This window comes from Balaenoptera borealis (assembly GCF_965194805.1).
Source record: "Balaenoptera borealis genome assembly, chromosome: 5".
Classification (NCBI taxonomy): domain Eukaryota; kingdom Metazoa; phylum Chordata; class Mammalia; order Artiodactyla; family Balaenopteridae; genus Balaenoptera; species Balaenoptera borealis.
Window position 1 is genome coordinate 75,079,127 of NC_138862.1, and position 22,301 is coordinate 75,101,427.

Here is a 22,301-nt window from a genome sequence, read left to right on the forward strand (position 1 = left end):
GATGGATTAGGGCTTTCATTAATCAAATAAATTCTGCAGCTCTGTTAGCCTCCTTCCCACCCCCGTTCCTCATGAATAAATCTGGGAGTCCTTGTGCCCGCTTCCCTCTCCTCAGAGAGGTCCTGCCAACTCCGCATTGTCCCGCTGGATTTGCAGTCAGATGTCTTCTGCTGGCAGGCACTGTGCAGGCAATGAGTTCTTTCCCTGTATGTTGGGCACAAAAAGATCAGCATGGGAGCAGCCTCCTTTGGGACAGCTGCTCAGAGAGAATGCAGTTAGCCCGGAGCCTGCAGAAATTCCTCCACGCAGAGGGTGGCTCGTAGGAGGAGTTCAGTTTGCTAAGTACTGTCATTTGCTCAAAGAAGGTGTGTGCTCCAGAAGGAGTTTTAACCTGGAGGATCATTAAGTCTTTCAGTCAGCTGGTGAGCGGCGGTGGCTGGGCAAGTTCAATTCGTCCTGGACGCATCTGCTCCAGAAGGTCAGGGAGGAGTGGAATCACTTTTCCATGGGGGACCACTTTGAGAAGGGCCAGCAAGCTTTGCTCAATGAAGGAGAAGAGAATGAGATGGTAAGATTCTAGCCACTTTCCCCCCCTCTTTCCATTCCCACTCCCCAGCCTCCAATACTCACACGCACACACACACACTCACACACACACTCTTCTCTGCGATTTGATTCTGGCATTATGTAAGAAAAGGTAATGTTCAAGAAATCTTTCTTTCTCATAAATGTAACCTCTGATAGCAGAAATTTTCTAGGATGGAAAATATTGTATTCATTTTATCAAGAATGTTTTGAAGTAAAATTGAAAGGGAGAGAAGTACAATGCCCGTTCATGATATGTTTTTGAGTCTTATCAGTATAGCAAGTTCTGTTCAAAACGTCTAATAATTTCAGCAAATCCCTAATGTTGAGAGCAGTGTATTCCCTGATAGGAAGAAGTAGCACATCTACAGTGAAATAGGAGGGGAGCCAGGGTTCTGACCTTCTTCTCTGCTCACACATCTGTGTTCACAAAGACTGTTGGACAGGGAAAACATATAAAATATTAACAATTATCAGCCTACATGCATTTCTCTTTACTTCTAGAATTTTACTTGTAGCTCCCTACATAAAGATTGGTCTCAGAAAAATTTCTGGAGTTCACTGTCTCTTTTAATTTAGATGTGTTCCCATCTGAGAAACTGCAGGAAAAATCAAAGATGATTTTTATGCTCTTGCTGAAATTAAAGCTGTATTTCTCAATTACAATATAATCAAGAGAGAGTTAGGAATGTGTACTACTGTTAATAAGGCTATTCTGCTAATTGTGTAAGCATAGACTTTTATGCCAGTAATGGTGTAATTAAAACGTTAAAATGTGAAGCTCTCATTCTACAGTAACATTTTTATCTTCCTGGAATTAATATATAAATAACAAACCCAAAAGATACTTACTTAAAATGTTTTCTTGGTTAATTGCTTTAGCCCTGGCTGTTAAATTCTTTGCTCCTGAACTGGTCTTTCAAGTCTAATCTGCTTACCTGTTCCTATAGCAACAACATTTTTTTGGACCTTCAAGAGTAGATGCCTTCTGCTATCAAAGCTGAAAAAATTATAAGGGAATCAAAGTCACCCAAGTTTACGTGACTTTCTTAACCATCTCCTTACTTCTTTTGGGTTTGACCACCAAATGACAGTTGCCTTTAGGCCTTACACAAATGTCACCAGAAATGACCTTCTGACCCACGTTGGATATCATCCTTATTTCTCCAGAGTGTTTTCTCTATATTAAGAGAATGAAGAGAATTCTCTATATTAAGTTGAAAATTTGATCCTCATCTTGAATATTCTTCACCAGAAGGCAGAGTCTCCTTCCCTCTACTGATTTTTTAAATTCTCCCTCAAATCCTCAGATGGAAAGACACCTACTCTTTTCCTGCACACTCATTTCTTCTCTTCCACAATTTCTCATTCAAGAGTCATGAAGAATCATCTACTTTCTGTCAAGGCTTTCCTAGTTCGAGGGAAACTACTACCCCTTCTTTAGCCTACGTATCCTAGCGAAGCAGTGTGGTTAATAGTTCATCTTCGTAACAGCATCACCCAGTCAATGCATCACAGTGTCAACTTAGTATTGCATGCAGCTGAAAGCCCAGTTAGGAGAGGGCCTTTGACAAGGAAAGGACACTGTGTTTTCTGGAGAGGAGTCATCTGGCCGGTAGTCTCAGTGGAGGTGCAACAATTAGTATGCGCTCTTGAGCTCTCCATCCTGCTCGGCCTGGAGAAACCTGGCCACCTGCCTGTTGCTGTGTCTGACACTCTGTCCCTTTTAAACTCATTACTCCATTCCCTTCTCCCAGAGCAGTAAGCTTCAAAGATTAGCAGGATATCTTAAATGTATGCCACATATATTTAGAAATTTTTAGTTTACCAATAGTTTCTTGCCTACTAGCTAACTTGGTTTTCACTACACCCTATGAGGTAGGTGCTATGCTTCCCACCTGAAAGAGGAGAAAACTGATACACTGAGAATTTGCTCATCTAAGGTTACATCAACCATGAAGACCAGGAGCCGAGACCCCACGTAGGTTAAGTTGGTAGACCTGAACATAGCCTCCTGATGCCTTCTTCAGCTTTTGCAGAGGATATAGCACTCTTAATAGGAGAACACACTTCCTCCCTCATAAAACAAAGCTTAGATGCATCTCATCTGCTTAGATTTCCCAGGATCTCTTGTGGTACATGATTTGTATTTCCTGAGTCAGTCTGTCTTGTTTGGCCTCAACGTTAATCCCTTTTAGCAAATCAAGATTGTCTAGAAATGTGTCACACCAAAGTGTTTACAGTTTCTTGCTTTCTAATATACACTCTTTGGACCTTTGCAGAAGTCATTCCTCCGATGATAGAAATGACTGCAAGTTTCAAGAGAAAACAGCATTCTAGGGTTTAGCCCTCATGTCAAATAAAGAAGAACAGAATATCTCCATGCCTAATGATGCCTGGGACTATCTTCCACTCTAGAACTAATAAAACAGGAATGAAAGAGACACTCTAGGTGACCTGAAAGTAATATCCTTAAGTGCAAAATGAGATAGGAACCAATGGAAGAAAGAACTTGTTAGGAGGACAAGGCAGGAAAGAGGAGAAAGTGACCTTCTGAGAAGGTTCACCCAGATGACTGCCTCTGAAAGACCTCAAAGAGGAGACCATCTCCCAGACAGCACCATAATGGAACCAGAGACCAGGCTCTCACTAGCTTTGGGCTAGCCACTTGCCTGCTCTAGCCTCAGTTTTTGTACCTGTAAAATGGGAGTTGTCCTTCTTATATTACCTGTCTCACAGAGCTCTTATGAGGATCAACTAAGACAGTCTATGTGGAATTGTCTGAAGAAGTATAAAATTCTGGAGAAGCATAAGCTGATGTCTATGCACAGATAGGAGGAGTGAGGGCTTCAGCAATTAACCAAATGAATGAATACTACCCTGTCCACCCACCCACCATGAGGTCATCTCTTCTCATTAAATAATGATAAGTGAGGAATATATACTTTTATTCACAAGCTGTAGAGACCATTTATAAATGGAGAGGAGCTGAGTTACTTTATAACCTGCTTTGTAGTGCTTACTTTGGAAAACACTTACCAGTTTTAGGACTCAGTGTCCTTATTTGTAGAGGGAGAGTGTAAGATGGGCTGGGAGCTCAAATTCCTTTGTATTCAGATGTTGCATATTTTTATTTTGAAAGGCCTTAGAAACACTGAGTGCTCAATTCCTTATACCATGACTGAATAAAGATATGATTTAATTGATTCAAATTTTACTCACCATTATCTTTAGTTATACTCTAATGAGATTAGACTCCTTTTTGGGGAAGTGTTTTGTTACAGCTAGACTTGTTTTAAAAGTTGTGTTCTCTGATTTCTTTCTTTCCTAGATTTTAGCAAATAAGAAAGAAAAAAAAACCTTGAAAATTTTTTCTGATTATAAAGGTAACATATGTTTACTATAAAAAATATTGAAATGACATATAAAGTTCTAAAGAATGAAGTAAATATGATTCATGAAATTTCCACCCAGACATGATCAATATTATTATATTGGTGACTCTCCTTCCAGATTTATAAAAAATGCATATACAATCACTTTCTAATATTTTACTACATTTTAGTATTATCTATACTCTTATGATTATTTTTATCTGTTGCATCCGTATCATGGAAATACTACATAATGGTATGTTACTGTACATCTCTTCCCAACTCTGCATTCAGTGATGTCACATTAGTAGCTTGAAATGAATAATGTTGGGAGTATTTATGCCACAGAAATCAGTAAGTGCTACAGAGAACTTCTACCTGCCCCACCTGAAGGCTTGCTGTTAAATACATTCCAGCACACCACAGCTCATATTTGTTCTTCAAGACTTCCCTTTTTACCCCCATACATGTCTGAATAGAATAAGAATATTGTGTTTGGGTATCATCCATTTATTTGCACTATGCACCATGCCAAAACAAAAGACAATCACAATCTATTCTTAAAAGAATGTACACCACCTATTTACAAATACGTTTTTTTTTTTTTTTTAAACAAAAAATGGAGTCATTCCATTTATACTCTTTTTTGAAGCTGGCTTTTCATTACACTTAAAATATATTAGGGACATATTTTCCTTTTGATATTTACAGCTCCACATAACCATTTTAATGTTTAAATTGTGTTTGGATGGACTATGCTATACTAAGTAAATCTCTCATGTTACTCACTTATGTCATTTCTAAATTTTTTTGGCTGTGATGGACAACTTTGTGCATGTGTTTTAAAATATTTATCAGATCATTTCCTTAGGATAAAGTCCTAGAAAAAGCACTGCTGCATTAAAGGGGATGTGTGTTTTAAATTTTGATTGATACATTGCCCTACATTGCCCAAATTGCCCTCCCTAAGATTGCGGTTGTACAGAAATATACTCTAACTAGCAGTCTTTTTTTTTTTTTTTTAATTAATTTATTATTTATTTATTATTTATTTTTGGCTGTGTTGGGTCTTTGTTTCTGTGTGAGGGCTTTCTCTAGTTGCGGCAAGCGGGGGCCACTCTTCATTGCGATGCGCGGGCCTCTCACTATCGCGGCCTCTCTTGTTGCGGAGCACAGGCTCCAGACACGCAGGCTCAGTAGTTGTGGCTCACGGGCCTAGTTGCTCCGCAGCATGTGGGATCTTCCCAGACCGGGGCTTGAACCCGTGTCCCCTGCATTGGCAGGCAGATTCTCAACCACTGCACCACCAGGGAAGCCCCCTAGCAGTCTGTTTTTGAGAATACTTGATTTCTCTACCATACTTGCCAATGTTGAGCATTATCAGTATTTTTGACTTTGGCTCATCTGGAATGTGAAAATGATACTTTAAGGCGGAATTATTTTTCATTTCCTTAATTTGAAATTGATCACATCGCTATACGTTTCTTAGCATTTTTTCTTTACTAGAATATATTAATGCTATCACTGATGTTATATCAACCAGTAGACTGGGTAACTAAAAACTAGTGAGTGTGGAAAAGCAAGAGAAACTCTTTTTGAACTTCCAAGTCATTTGTGGGAACAGCAAGAAGTTAGTGCCACGGGCACACAATATAGCAGCAGGGTGGTGTGTGGCCTTTGCCACATTGGAAGTCCTGTTGCGCCTTCAGCGTGAGCTAGGGGCATCTGTCCTCTGCAATTATTTGGCTCACTTTGATAGCTGATGTTGGCCTTTTCTTCCTTAACACCAGGGAGCAAAAGCACCTCCCCCCACCTCAATAGCCACTTATTTATTATGCTGCATGAGCACCTCCGAGTTGGTTGCCAATGTTAACTAGTGAACCCACAGATCTCATAGTGGAGGAATTGTGTTCGGACTGAGACATTTTGTCAGTTGAAATGTTCAGGAAGCTGGGCCACTGGCCAAGTCTAGGGTCTTTATTCTTGATTCATTGCTGCAGAACTCCCATGAAGTCAACTCATCTTTGATTGAAACTCTTGAAAAGTACGATTTAATGGCTTCTTGAGAAGAGGGGCCCTGCTTGGTTCACCTTTCTATGGCCTCCTTCTCCCCTTTCCCACTCCCACCCAGAATTTAGCACAGTTCTTGGCACACTGAGGGCATATCCGATGGCACAATTGCAAGCCCCATTAACCTGCAATTTTGCATTCTGAGAAGAACAGGGAGGTAACAAGGCTCAAAGGCTGCAACAGTTTGAGAAATTTAAAGAGAAATTTAGGAAATTTTATGTTATTTATTGGGGATTGTCAATCATTTTGTGAATTTATCAATTGACTGCTCTCTCCCTCAGGCATAAACAAAGCTTATTCTTCAGAGTTAATTAGCCATGCTACACTATTTTTCTGTGAGATATCTTATTCTACCCTTTCATCCGTTCACATATAAACTCAACAAATATTTACCAAACCCTTACTCTGTACCAGGAGTCCTCTGTGCTAACCAAAGAGGATTTCGAGTGAATAGCAAACAGTTTCTATTTTCAAGGATTTCACAGTAGAGTCGGCAGGACCGAGTATGTAATTTGTGGGGTCAAGTACAAAATGAAAATGAGGTATCCCTGGTTCAAGAATTATTAAGAACTTCAAGATCACTGTAGCAGAGCATCCTTCCAAAAGCAGGTCCTTGTGTGACTGCACAAGACACACACTCATGAAGCTGTCCTACAGTTGGGGGAACCAGGGATGCAAATGTAATGAAAGTGTGCTGAAATAGGTATCATTGTGGGACTTATGCATACAGAGCTGTGGGAGCACAGAAGAAGTAGCAACTCTGTCAAAGAACACTCCAAGGGGAAAGATGGCATTTAATTTCCCTGGAGGGGCCAGCCTTTGAAGGACTGTATAAGACATCCTAATGAGTATACATTTTATCTTTTCCAATGATTCCCAAACGTTGGTCCATGAAAAAACCATACCAGAATCAAGTTGGGGAGTACAAAAAAATAGATTCCTGGGTCCCCATTCCAGGCCTACTAAATTAGAATCTTTGACGGTTGAGTTGGACTTGGTCAGAAAGATGTGATGCCAACCTGATGGAAGCAATGGGGAAGCTACTGAAAAATTTGAAACAGGGAATGATACGGTAGGATTTGCCTTTCCAAAGGATGTTACGTCAGGGGATGAGGAAGTTTGGTTGGAGGAGGCAAGACAAGGAAGGAGTGTTTGAAATAGTCCAGGTGAGAGATTCAGGATGCTGAGTGAAGAATGGATTTAAGAGATATTTAAAAATTAGAATTAAAAAGACTTCATGATCCATAGACTGTGGTATAAGAGAGAAGGGGTGAACAGGATGAGTAATTATTAAGGAAGGCTTTAAGGTTCCTACTTTGTCCAATGGGAGAACATGATGCTACCACTTAATCCCATAGGGAAAAGTAGGAACAGGTTGGGAGCGGGGATGGCAATAGTCACAGCAAATACTTATATGACGGTTGATCTGGACTAAGAACTTTACATATAGTAACTTATTTAACCCTCTCAGCAACCCTAGGAGGGATGAACATCTCTCTTCTACCAATGAGGAAACTGAGGCACAGAGAGATTAAATGACATGCACAAGTTCATCTGGCTAAGTAAATGGAAGGCTATAGCCTAAGTTTGTGCTTTAAGCATGATAATTTGCTGCCTCTTGGTTTTGCTTAATTTTGGATGCACTACTTCAGTTGTTAATGGTTGCAAAGCAGCAGGGCATAATTGAAAGAAACACAACATTAAGAGTCTGGAGACCAGCACTGTGGTGTTGGCTCTGCCATTATTAAAGTAGATCATGGTCATCTCTCTTTGATTTCACCTCATTTACAAGATGGAGATAATAATACCTTACCAGTTTGAACCAGAGACCAATGCAGATGGTTTCTTGGTGTACTCTCCAGCACACATACAAAATATGGTTTAAAAAGTTTCAAAACACGTGGATAAAATCTCTGTGAAACATCTTAAGAAATTTAAGTGATACTCCTGATTTTTTCAAAGTGCTGTGAGATTTTTTTAGTCATGGAAAGGAGAACATATCTGGAGACATTACATTAAGTGGGAGATGGAAATTTATGGCAGTTGCTGTATTAATTACTCAATGAATAAAGGAATAAGGAGTAAATCTATTCATAAATAATTAACCAGTGCTAAACCCTACAGCTCCCTCAGGCCCACAGAAGACACAGAGCACAGGCACTTAGCCTTCAAAAGAATTGGTGATTTGGTGATATGTCCAGAGGAAATTCATTCCTGGACACCAGTTTCAAGACTCTGTGACTATTTCAAAGCCTCTTGAAGACTAGCCAGAGTGAGACCATGTATCTAAATGGGCTACAGCTATTTCTAGATGCCCATCATGTAAACCTTGGTGAGTTGCCTGAAACCACAGCTGGGTAGAGTTGGAAGGCAGCTCAGAACATCGCCTCCTCAAATCCATCCTCACCCTGAGGCTACTTTTATGTACAATGAGCACAGTTATGCCCTAGATGCCCCCTCAGAAAAAGAACAGAAAGAGGCCCAAATGGACTGGGTGATTTCCAGAGAAATATTATGTCCCTCAGGCCAGAACACTTTCTGATTTTAGTGGTTGCACACACAGGGCTCTGGCTGAGACTATAATCACCTTAGCATTTCCAGAATCTTCTTGGGGGAACCATGGCTGCAGGATTTTGAATCTCTGGTACTCCAGTATCAGGATCAGTACAAAGAAGATGATATTGTGAGGAAAGGTCAATTTTTGAGGCCAGGTCAAAAACAAAAGCATCCAAGAATGCAGTTTGGGTAGATAAGTTGTTCCTTCTACTTGCTTTTAATGGAAGAATAAGGTTGAATTTTATGGCATACATTTACCTTCAAGTTTTCTCTCCTTCAGCTTGGAATCACCAAGCACGATAAGGATCTTTCAGCTTGGAGGCCACGTCACACTGTGCAGGTCTTTCCTTTAGTCAATTCCAAGAGACAATTTTTTACTTTCCATTTTCTTTCATCATCAAAATGTGGTCTTCTTGCTCTTCCCAGAATATATTATATACTTTCTCTGCCAGGGTGGTATCTTCACCCTAATATCTGGCCATCAGAGCCCTGCCCCTCCATCAGAACTCATCTCAAATCTGACTTCCTTCTTTAAGCCATCTGGGAGCCCCTGGGTCACACTTGGTCCCTTCCTTGTCTGGAGTGGATTTGAAAGCCTACTATAGCAATTTTCACTGGATCCTGTAGTAGAGCCATGTGTTTATCTTTCTCTCTCAACAGATTGCGAATTAGTAGGGGCGGGTACTGCATCTTATTTCATGTCTATATCTCACACATAACATTGAAGTTATTTAATATATTTCTGATAAGATAGATTCAAGATTTTATGCAAATATTAGAAGAGTTTTTCTCTTCTTTCCTGACTCAATTGAGTTGTTAATCTGAATTTTACAAAAACAAGTACTGAGAAATTATGTAATCTGTCCAAATCTGAAAGTTAAGAAGCAGCAAAAACAGATCTTGAACCTTGGCAGGTTGATTCCAAATCTCCTGCTGTAACTCCAATAGTTTCCTGGCTACTATTACTGCTACCACCCCTACTAATACCACTATCTCTACTACTACTATCACTACCCACGACTATCACTACTACCACTACTACCACCACCACTACTACAGCTACAAAATAAGCCCAACACAGTGTGTATTAGTTTAGCAGCTATGTTATATTTAGGGCTCATTTTGAGTTTGTGAGAAAACCTCCAGGTCTCTTTTATAAAAGTCATAGCTTTCTGATCTTTTGGGCATGAAAGTGAACAAGGGCACAGGTACTGGAATCAGGTCACCTGGATTCCCCTTCAGTTTTCAGCCATCCGTGCCTGCCTGCATCACAGAAGTGGTCTCTCTTCATGCTCTTGTCCCTCCACCAGTGTGTCCTCCTTGGCTTGTTACTCAGTGCTAGGCTTTTAGTAGGGGCAGAGAAGGTAATCCTAGCCAGTCCTTTTGTGTTTGGGCTTCAGGGAGTGGTGCTTTGTCAATACTCCTGTTCATCCTCTCCATGGTAGCCACCTCTGTCTTCTATCTGTCAGTGGTCTGAGATGGGAGCTTTCTGCCCCTCTGATCGCAGTTTCTTGAGCATGATTTTGTAGAATCCTGGTTTCAGGATGGTAAGTGGTAGAGGATTTTTGCTTCCGTTCTTCATCCAGCACCAATGGATTTTTGGTTGTGTCAGAGAGGATTTCCTACTTAGAAGTAACTGACCTTTGTCAACTTGGTCATACAGTACTGGTTTTCGTCCCAAACTTCACATGCGGCCTTCTGATAACTCCAGGATTACATATCCCCAGATACTAAGCCAGTGGAAAAAACAATTTGCCTTTCTTTCAATAGTCTCAGTAAAATAGATGAGCAAAAAAGACTCATCTTTTCTCACTGGCTCTGATTGGATCATCTCCTCTTTTCAAATTTATTAGTGTGGACAGGAGAATACCGTGGTCTTAGTCACATGCCCGGTCCTAGAGTTGGGGTCAGAGTCAACTCTGCATAAGGCACATCAGCAGAGGGTGGTGAAGGGAGTGGTTTGACAGAAGAAAATTGGGGTATTGGATGCTATTACCTGGACTGAAATAAATGGGGATTGGGTGGTCTAGACAAGAAAATACAAATGGATGAACAGAATTTCCAATCTGATAGTCAATAAATCATAGGTTAGCTGAACTGAACAAATAATGTTTAAAGTGGTTGGGTCCCCCTGTGATATTTTTTGCCTTAGAGAATATAAAATATGGAGCTTTGCTGAAGGTATTTTAGATATCTGTGAAGAGGTAGAAAAGAGCCTTTAAAAATATATGTTCATTTTTATTTTAAAAAATTATTTAAATTGAAGTATAGTTGATTTACAGTACTGTATTAGTCTCAGGTGTACAGCAAAGTAATTCGGTTCTCTCTCTCTGTATATATATCTTTTTTTTCCTATTCTTTCCTTTATAGGTTGTTATAATATATTGAATACTGTTCCCTGTACTATACAGTAAATCCTTGCTGTTTATTTTATATATGGTAGTGTGTATCTGTTAATCCCATACTCCTAACTTATCTCCCTTTCCCCTTTGGTAATTATGTTTGTTTTCTATGTCTGTGATTCTGTTTCTGTTTTGTAAATAAGTTCATTTTTATTATTTTTTAGATTCCACGTATGAGTGATATCATATAATATTTGTCTTTGTTTGACTTACTTCAATTAGTATGATAATCTCTAGGTCCATCCATGTTGCTATTTTTCTGATTTTAAAAGTTCATTGAATCGTATTTACTTATTACAAAACAGAAACAGACTCACAGACATAGAGAACGAACTTATGGTTACCAGGGGGAAGGGTGAGGGGAAGAGAGAGATTGGGAGTTTGGGATTGACATGTACACACTGCTATATTTAAAATAGATAACTAACATGGACCTACTGTATAGCACAGGGAACTCTGCTCAATATTTTGCAATAACTTAAATGGGAAAAGAATTTGAAAAAGAATAGGTACATGTATATGTATAACTGAATCACTTTGCTGTACACCTGAAACTAACAACATTGTTAATCAACTATGCCCCAGTATAAAATAAAAAATAAAAAATGAAATAAAATAAAATAATTTTGGTTACTAAAAAGGTTCATTTAATCATATTCAATGATTAAAATATGCACAATATAGAAGTAAAAGAAGAATCACAATGATGCCATCACCCAAGGCAAATACCACGAGTATTTTATTTTATACATTTATATTTCAGTCTTTTTTTGTTTGTGCTTCACCTTTTTTCAATTAAATTTGAAATCATACTGCATAATTTTATGTTGTTTCCCTTCACTTAATATTAGTACATGTACATTTTCCCCATGTTATTAAAAATACTTAAACATTAATTTAATGGCTATATAATATAATTTAATGATTACCAGATTCTTATATACATAGGTAGCTTTCTATTACTACTACTAATAATATTGTAGTGAATATCTACAATATAAATATAAATCTTGCATATAAATGCATATAAATCTTGTCTGTGTTTTGTATAAGTTAGAGGGATATTTTTAAAGACAGTCTTTCCTAGTTGCTAAAATCATACCCTTCAGGGGCGTCTGTGCATTTGTAAAGCCAGATTGGCTTTCAAAACCCCTCTCAGGAGTAGAGATCTAGACTCGTGTGGAACTGCAAGAAGGGATATGATTTTGATGCTCAGAAATGCCATGCTTCCCATTCTCCATCCCAGAAAACTATGAAGAGGAAGTGTGTAATAGAAAGTTGTGAAACTTCTATTTATTTAAAGGCTTTTCAGGCAAAAGGCATCATGTGCATATAAAGGATCAGTTCTGACCACAGCAGTCCCAAGTTGCAGAGGTGAATGGGGCTATAGCAATAGACTAGGGAGGCTTCATATTTCATTTCAGGAAAGTTTTCTATGTAGCTTCCCCCTGCTGTTTCTACCCTAGGAGGAATAAATAAAAGATAGAATTCCTATTATCTTGGTATCAAATTCTATCCCCTGTAGTCACAGCTATAGTATCTGTTCTTTAATAAAGGCCTGATTATGGGACTTTCACACTATACGCAGAAAAGCCCAATCATCTTCTTTCTGAACTTTTACACAAGATCACAGAGCAGGAAAAAAATTATTTTTGAGTTTTACATCATTGAAGTAATTGCCTACAAAGGGTCCCTATATAAATTAATTGGCTAATTGAAAATAGCAAAAGATATGCAAATAAAAGTAGAATATTTTATTACCCCAAGGAAGGTATACTTTTCTACTTAATCTTTCATAGCTTATTGATCAACTATTCACTGCTATATCTCCAATGCTTAGAAAAATGCCTGGCACAAAGTAAGTGCACAATATATATTTTTGGAATAAATAAATGAATGAATGATGGATGAATGTAGCTAGTTACAGTTACATTCCAAAATTATATGAAACAGCATACAAATTGAAAGGTAAATAAGGATTAGAATTGAGAGAAATAGATGCCTAGTTTACTACACTTCATTTCACCTCAGATTCATTCCATAGAATCAGAGTCTCAGGCCAAAAGCTTCTTCAAAGTTTATCTGACCTTCTCCTGCCCCTTACCTCACCCAACTAACCTTTCCTTAAATGCCATCAGAGAAGGAAACTCAGCATAAGATAAATCATTTCCTTGTAAGACAGAGCAGACAATTTAAAAAACTCTATGTTGAACTGAAATACAGTTCTATTAACCTGAATTCATTAGTCTTACTGCTCTTGCCTTTTGGGGCTCCCTGTCAAAAATCAGCTTCCATTTCTACAAGTCAGGCATTTAAAAATTGTTCTTGTATGTCCTTCAGCCCCACCCCTCCAGGTATCTCTTCTCCAATCTAAAGAGTTCCTTCAATCACTCTTCATGTGGCATCGTTCTTTGAAATTTACTTCAGAAAATCTTGGAATGATAATTTAAAGAAGCTACCTTCTCTTAGTGTAATTCTCTCTTTGAAATCCACAGAGATTCTGGGATAAAGGGGCATCTACCAGGAGGAACACAGAAGTGCCACTTACTGTGTCACCAAGGTTGTTGACAATAAGGAGTTCAGACCTTTCTGTTCAGAACCAGACAGGTCTTAGATCAGTCTGATTCTGTTACCAAACTCAGGTTTGGCTCCTCGCCGGTTGAAAAATCAGTACTCAAGAGACAGTTGTTGGTTGGAAAGGAAAGGTTGCTTTAATCAGGACTGGCAACCAGGGGAGAAGGTGGACTTATGCTCCAAAACCAACTCTGAAGATTCTGCTAGGCCGTGAAAACTGTTAAAGGGAAAAGGGGGAAATAATCTCAGTTAACCATTAATGGAGGGGGTGAGATTCTTTGTCATGTTTCCATTCTATGCAGATTTGCTGACCTCTCCTGATCTTCCTTTGGATGCTATCTTGCCCGCTTGGTCCACCTGCAAATTTGCTGAGGGTTATGCTGGGGGTAAAGAGTCAGTCATTCTTTAACTACTTAATTCTTCATTCTTACTCCTTTTAATCCGGGAAAGAAATCAACAAGTTAGACAAGGCATTGTGTACATTCAGTAGAGCATAAGACAGGAGTTAGGTTAAATGTTACCTAGTGATCTCATAATAAGGTCTGAGGGAAACAGAGATGGACAAACAGAAAAGGGGCAAAAGAGCTGCTTACAATTCTTGCCTAATAATTTCAATAGTCGTAGTTATTGACTACTTACTAGGACCTATGTCCTTTGATAAGCGCTTTTCTTGTGATGCTTCATTTTAAATTTATAATAACCCCATTAGGTAGGTACTGTCACTACAGGTGCAAACATTAAATGTTTCTGTTGTTCTTCTATGGCAGGTGTCTGCATACTACAGATTGTGGGTGAGATCTGGCCCACTGATTGCTTTGTAAATAAAGTTTTGTTGGAAAACAGATCCTTCATTTGTTTACAGATTGTCTCTGGTTGCTTCTGCACTACAACAGCAGAAGTGAATAGTTGTGAGAGAGACCGTATAGCCTACAAAGCTGAAAATGTTTTCTATGTGGTACTTTACAGAAAACATTGACTTGTTCTTTTCCTTTCCTTTCTGGTCTCATTCTTTTTTAAAAAAAACTTTTGCTTTATTGCCATAGTAAAATGTTACTTGTTAAGATTGTCTACATTTTCTTTATCCACCAGTGCTCATTTAGTAGAGCTCTGAAAGGACTGGGGCTGGGTGGTGTTTAACAGTTTGGACAGGCTGTCAGTGAAGGCAGTAGATATTTACAAACCGCCATGGTGGAAAGGGCCTGTTTAGAAGCCTGGGCTCTTTCTAGCATGAATTATTCCATTAACCATTCATTTTGTGTGAGGAATTTCCCTTGTCGGGCCTCTGTTTCTTCCATCTCTAAATAGATATAGATCTGTAGGATCTGTCTGATTTAGTTTCATACCTGTCCTCATTTTGAGGTTGCCCAGATCTGTAAGAAGCTTTGCCTACTAGACATAGTTCAGCCATTTATCACCAAGAGCCAAATGGATCCTTAGACACCTCAAATCATGGAATTTCAGGTATAGAAAGTCACTCAGAAATAATCTAGTCCGACACATTCATTTTTTTGTCTTTTTTTTTTTGTAAAGATAATTGTAGATTCACATGCAGTTGTAAGAAATAATACAGAGATTCTGTGTACCCATTGGTAACATCTTGTAAAACTATAGTACAATCTCACAATCAGGAAATTGACATGGATACGATCAAGGTACAGAACGTTTCCATTACCACAAGGATACTTCATTTGCCTTTTCACAGCCAAATCCATTTCCTTCTTATCTGCACTCCCTCCTTAAGTTCTGGCAACCACTAATCTGTTCTCTATTTCAATGATTTCATCATTTCAAGACTGTTATATAAATGTAGTCATACAGTATGTAAACTTTGAGACTGACTTTTTTATTCAGTGTAATTTCCTGAAATTGATCCAGGTTGTTGTGTGTATCAAGAATTCATTCTTTTTTATTGCTGAGTAGTGTTCCATGGTATTCCATGGCGCCATGTTTTATTTAACCATTCATCCATTAAAGGTCATCTGAGTTGTTTCCAGTATTTGGCTATCATGAATAAAGCTGCTATAAACATTTGTGTATAGGTTTTTGTGTGAATGTAACTTTTCATTTCTTGGGAATAAATGTTCAGGAGAGCAATTACTGGGTTGTATGGAAGTTACATGTTTAGTTTTAAAAGAAAGTACCAAATTGTTTTCCAGAGTGGCTGTACCATTTTACATTCCCATCAGCAATGTCTGAATGATTCAGGTTCTTTACATCCTCACCAGCATTTACCATTGTCACTATTTTTAATTTTAACCATTCTGATAGGTATGTAGTGATATTTCACTCTGGTTTTAGTTTGCATTTCCCTAATGGCTATTGATTTTGAACATCTTTTTGTGTGCTTGTTAGCCATCTGCATCTTCATGTCTTTTGTCAATTGTCTAGTTGAACTGTTTTTTTTTTTTACTGTTGAGTTTTGAAAGTTCTTTATACATTCCAGCTACCAGTCCTTTGTCAGATGTGTGGTTCGCAAATATTTTCTCTCAGTCAATAGATTTTCTTTTCCTCCTCTTAAAAGGCAAAAATTTTCACAAAGCAAATGTTTAAAGAATTCCAATTTACCATTTATTCCTTTTATGGACTGTGCTTTTGAAGTCAAGTCTAAGAACTCTTTGTGCAGCCATAGGTCCCAATATTTTTTCCTGCTTTTGCTCTTAAAGTTTTATGTTTTATATTTAAGTGTGCAATCCATTGAGAGTTAGTTTTTGTATAAGGTATGAGACTTAGGTTGAGGGTCATTTTTTGCCTATGGATGTGCAATTGCTCCTGTACTATTTGTCAAAAAGGCTATTTTTTTCTCCATTAAATCACTTGTGCACATTTGTCAAAAATCAGCTGGGCATATTTTTATAGGTCTATTTCTTGGTTTCTATTCTGTTCTGCTGAGCTATGTGTCAACGCTACACAGTCTTGATTAAGGTAGCTATATAATAGGTCTTGCAATTAGGTAGACTTGTTGCTCCTACTTCATTTGTATTTTTCAAAATTGTTTTAGCTATTATAGTTCATTTGCTTTTCCATATTCCAAATTTTATAATAATCTTGTTTATATCTACAAAAAAATCTTACTGAGATTTTCATAGGAATTATATTAAACCCATATATTAATTTGTAGAGAATTAAAATTTTCACTCTGTTGAGTTTTCCAAACCATCAACATGGTGTGTCTCTCCATTTATTTAGATCTTCTTTAGTTTATTTCATTAGCATTTTGTAGCTTTCAATATATGCGTCCTGTACATATTTTGTTATATTTACATCTAAGTATTTCATTTTTTGTGATGGTAAATCATCTTGTATTTTTAGTTTTGGTATTCACATGTTCTTTACTGGGATATAGAAATACAATTGATTTCTGTATGTTTATCTTGTATCTTGTGACTGCGGTGAACTCATTTATTAGTTCCAAGAGTCTAAGAGGTTTTCTGTTTGTAGATTTCTTGGGATTTTCTATAATAGAAATCATGCCATATGCAAGTAGAAACAATTTTATTTCTGTATGCTGTTTATTTATTTTTTCTTGTCTAGCTACATCTCCAGTAATGTGTTTGAATAAGAGTGGTGAGAATAGACACCTTGTCTTGCTCCTGATCTTATGGGGAAAACATTCAGTCTGTCATCATTAAATATAATGTTAACTGTATGTTTTTAAAGATGTTCTTTGTCAAGTTGAGGAAGTTCTCTTTTATTCCTATTTCTCTGAGAGTTTTCATCATGAATGGCTGTGAAATTTTGTCAGATGTATTTTCTGTATTGATTGATATGATTGTGTTTTTGTTTTGTTTTGTTTTGTTTTTTTGTTTTTTTTACTCTGTTAACATGATGGATTACACTGATCGATTTATGAATGTTGAAGTAGTCTTGTATCCCTTGAATACACCACTTGATAATGGTGCATAATTCTTTTAGCATGTTGCAGAATTCTATTTGTTAGTATTTCATTTAGGACTTCTGCTTCTATACTCCTAAGGGATATTGGTCTACAGTTTGATTGCTTTCTTTTTCCTTTCTTCCTTTCTTTTTTTAATACTGTCTAGTTTTGTTATCAGGGTAACATTAACTTCATAAAATGAATTAGGGAATGTTTCAATTCATCCGTTTTTATTTTCTGGAAGCAATTGTGAAGAATTGATATTAATTCTTCTTTAAATGTTTAGTGAATTTTTCAGTGAAACCACCTGGACTTAGGGATTTCTTTTTTTGGCTGCACCATGAGGCTTGCTGGATCTTCCCCAACCAGGGATTGAACCTGGGCCAGGGCAGTGAAAGCCCAGAATCCTAATGATTAGGCAACCGGGGAACTCCCAGGGATTTTCTTTTAGAAATTTCAAAAGTATAGATTCAATTTTCTTGATAGTTCCAGGGTTATTCAAATTATCTATTATCCTTCTAATGACATGAATAATAAGATCTTTTTTAATAGTTTCACCGGTTTTATGGTTTTATTTTTTTAAAGACTATTTTCTCTTTGTAGTTCAGTTTGGGCAATTTTTATTATGCTATCTTTCATTTCACTGATTATTTCTTTCCCCTCCATTCTACTGTTGAGTCCATTCGTTGAGGGTTTTTTTTTTTTTTTTTAAATTTCAGGCACTGTATTATTCAGTTCTGAAGTTTCCATTTGGTTCTACTTTGATCTTCTATTTCTTGTTGAGATATTCTCTTTTTTTCATTTTTTGGGTGTGACTGTAGTTGCTTCTCAAAGTATTTTTACAATGGCTGACTTAAATTCTTTATGAGATCATTCTAACATGTCTGTTATCTTGGCGTTGTCATCTGTTGATTCTGTTTCTTCATTCAGTTTGAGATCTTCTTCTTTTTGGTATGACTTTTAAAAAATTAAAAACTGGACATTTCAGGTATTATGTTACAAGACTCTGGATCTTATTTAAAACTTATATTTTAGTTGGCTTCTGTTGCCACTGCTCTAGCAGAGGAAGAGTAGGGCACCACCTCATTACTGCCAGTTGGTGGGGAAAGTCCAGGTAACCTACTCAATCGCCATTGACACTTGAGGAGGGGGAGGCTCCTCATTACTGTTGGTTGAGGGTGGAAGTTTCAGCACCATTAGGCTTCCAGTGATAACTCTCTGGCTTGGAGAATTAGAAGTGCCTCGCTGCTCCTTCTCACATGACCTCCACTGACACCGCGGGAGGGGGTGTTACTACTGCTAGGTGGTAGTGAAAAATCTTGCTCTCCTTGGGCTTCCTCTGACAATGCCCTAGCACGGAGGAGGAGGAGGAGGTGAGAAGCTTTGTTACTGCTGGTTGGGAGTGGTGGTCTGGGCTCCACATAGTTTCCACTGTTACCACAGGGAAAAGGGTGCTTGCTATTACTTGGTGGGAATGAAAGTCTTGGCTCCTTATGCAGCCTTATCTAACATCATTCCCGCCGGGGGTTGAGGTTCCTCCTTACAATATGTGGAGAAGAGCAGTCTAGACTCCCCACTTGGCCTTTGCTCGTGTAGGTGGGGTGGGGCCACAGTTTTTCTGTGTGTGAACTTTGGATCCTTTCCTGGTCATTTGGCTAGAGAGATCAGGCTTTTGGTGTGTGCATGTGTGTGTGTGTGTGTGTGTGTGTGTGTGTGTGTGTGTGTCTTCTCCCATTGCCAGCTTCTTTTGCTCCAAGTCATAGATGAGGCAAAGAGAAAACCCAGGGAACTCACTACTGTGTCACTGGTTCCTTGGTTCCCAAGTTCTGTAGTCAATCTGCCTTCTCTCCACCATTCAACCTTCTTATGTTTGTTTTCTATATAACGTTCATGGATTTTAGTTGAATTTATTGAGAGGAATAGGAAAAAGTAAGTCTACTCCATGTTTCCAGAAGTAAAAGTCTCAGTTACTTTTAAAGATAATATTACTTTCTGACTTTATTTTAAAATATATTTTATTCTACTTTATAAAATTTTGAAAGCACAGAAAAATATAAGGAAATATGACAAACATCACCATGGTTCTATCATTGTTAACATTTGATATATTTTCTACTAGCTTTTTTTTTCTGTAAATTTTCTTCAACATTATTGGACTCAACCCATAGATGCCTTTATTCATTTAACACATGATAAATTTTCCCTATGTCATGAAAAATTTATTGTAAATTTCAATTTGATGACTGAATAACATTCTATTTTGTGGAGGTGTCATATTTACTTAACTGTTCTCCAAATGTCAGACAGTTAAGTTCTTTCTAGTGCATGTGCATGTTTTACTCTTGTGTATAAAAACGTAGAATTTTACCTTTTCATTTCAGATTATTTCCTTATGATGAATTCCTAGAAATAATAATTATAATACTGCAACAAAAATTAGGAACACTTTTAAGACTCGATAAATTTGCTGAATCGCTTTTTAGAAAGGTTGTGCCACTTTATGAAGGATCCTACCAACTTTATAAAAAAATGCCTTTGTAACTCTCTTGGGTCAGTTTTCAGCACTTGCCAAAGATCTTGGCCAATTTTAGTAAAAATGGCATTTTGTTTTAAATTTTCCCTCCAACCTTATTCAAGATCAAAGTTCAATGTAACTCAATTTGTTGGGGGCCGATTATCTGTAGGTTCATATATTGGATACCAAAATGTCAAGGTCAATACAAGGATGAAAAAGGCATGTTCTTTCACCAAGGGACTCAAAGTCTAGGAGCAGTACTGGCTAATACATACTGAGCACTTGTCTTGTGTTAGTCATTGTGTGAATACTTTATAGGCAACATATTTTTTAATTGTCACAACCCTATGAGGTAGTTATCATTATAATAGTCATTTGAGAGAAGAAATGTTACTTGGTCTAAATGGCAGTCTCCTTCACTGTATCGATCAACTTTCCCCAGATGCCATGTGCATAAGAATCAGCAGAGATACTGAGCTGGAAATGCCCTGGTCCTCTGGCCCTACCCTCCAAAATTTGGGGTGGTGGTCCAGGAATTTGCATTTTTAAAAAACGTCCATATGATTCTGATGCATATGGTTGGCAGTCCCACATTTAGACACTCTGGTATAAATATTTACTTATGGCTTTGAAATAGGGGCTATATGACGACTGAGCAAGGAATCATTTTCTCTCAATAGTCAGAGAAGCTAGTTAAGTGTAGAGCTGTTTCAGGTGTTTCCAGTGCCTGGTTTAGTTGGGAGATTCCAATTCTCCACTCTCCTATCTATTTAGCAATAAAGAGGTTTCCCCTTAAGAGAAATGGTTGTTGCAAATGTAAATCCATGGCAGTCACATACAGGGAAGGGAGAGCACTCAGTTTATACCTTTAGACTACATGTATACATCCCTGCAGTCCCTCTTGACATGTCCCCCAGCAAAGACCTTCATGTCACCATCTTTTCTCAGCCTTAGACAATAGATAAACCATATCAGTTGAACAAATGTAATGAGTCTCTGCAGTGTGGTTGCTGTGGAGATAGATATAGCCTTCAATGACCTAATGCTTTAATGGAAGAAGCAAACATTTTATTCAACTAACCCAAATATAAGTTCTACACGGAAGGCAAAGTGATCTAAGGAAATACCTTTCTTTCCTTCCTTCTTTCCTTCCTTCCTTCCTCCCTCCTTCCCTCCCTCCCTCTCTTCCTTCCATCCGTCCTTCCATCCTTCCTTCCTTCCTTCTTGAGCACTTTCTGTGTATGAGTCCCTGTGCTTGGTATTAGGGATACAAAAAAAAGTCCTAGGGCCAAATATCTGGTAGAGGGTAGAGTTCAGTGGGCTAGTGTTATGACAGCAGTATATCCAAGGTGCTGTGGGAACAGAGAGGAAGCTACAGCCAATTCCTGGATGACCTCAGTGAAAAAGTGCCAACTGAAAATAATCTAGATGGACGAATAGGAGTTTACCAGCAAGCCCAGATAAGACAAAGAACATTCTAAATCAAGGAGACACAATGTACACAGGTACTGAGATGTAAAGAGACAGAGCACATTCCATTTGGAGAACTGAATGTAGCTTGGCAAAGTTGGTGTGCAGGGTGTATGTGTGTGTGGTGGAGTGGGATGGGAAGAACAGAGAGAAGAGGCTCAGAAGATAGTGTGGGGAAGGTTAGGAAGAGCTTTGCCTGCCATTCTAAAGTGATTGAAGGGTGGATCTAAGGCAACCATCCTGGTTTACCTGGACCTTTTGGCCTTTAGCACTGAAAGCCCACATCCGCAAAAATCCCTCAATCCTAGACAAATCGGGTTGGTTGGTTACTCTAGTAAGGAACTGAAAGAAGGTGTTTGGGAAGGTAACTCTGTAGCAGCGTGGACAACAGTGCAGGTGCACGTGGAACTGAAATGGGGACTCTTGCAGTGATTCTAGTAAGCCTAGAGGTTGAACTAATAGGAGAGAATTATCAGTGATGAAGCAGAGGAGACTAATTTGAGAAAAATCTAGGAGACACAATCCATAGACCTTGAGCTAATTAGATGCTGAGGGAGGAGGGGGAGAATATTAGAGGGAATCCCTAGATTTCTGAGTCACATAACTGGCTGTGTGGTGGTAGTGGTGATTCAGAGAGAGAAGAGGGTGTGGGTAATGAGTTTGGTTTTAAATTTGTGATGAATTCGGACTGAGGAAGATTCATAGAGCAAGTTTTATTTGAATAACATTTAAAGATTGCTAGGATTTTTTTTTACCTAGGTGAAGGAACAACAAGGTAGGGGCAGACATTTGCAAAATAGAAACAAACAAAAACCTGCTTGAATAAACACATATTGGTAGGTAAGAGGGTATTTCTAAGAATGATGTGTAGTTATAGGACA

At 38.1% G+C, this 22,301-nt stretch overlaps 1 protein-coding gene across 10 annotated transcripts in view; it reads left to right on the forward strand.

The window, feature by feature from the left end:
* The first annotated feature begins 334 nt into the window (after positions 1-334).
* The window catches only part of ATP13A4 (ATPase 13A4), a 139,033-nt gene continuing 117,066 nt past the window's right edge, over positions 335-22,301 (forward strand). For all 10 annotated transcript variants that reach the window (XM_082393121.1, XM_082393125.1, XM_082393123.1 and 7 more), the window contains exon 1: positions 335-568. In XM_082393121.1, the coding sequence (XP_082249247.1) occupies positions 506-568 (63 nt within the window). In that variant the 5' untranslated portion in view covers positions 335-505. The remainder of the gene's footprint in view (positions 569-22,301) is intronic.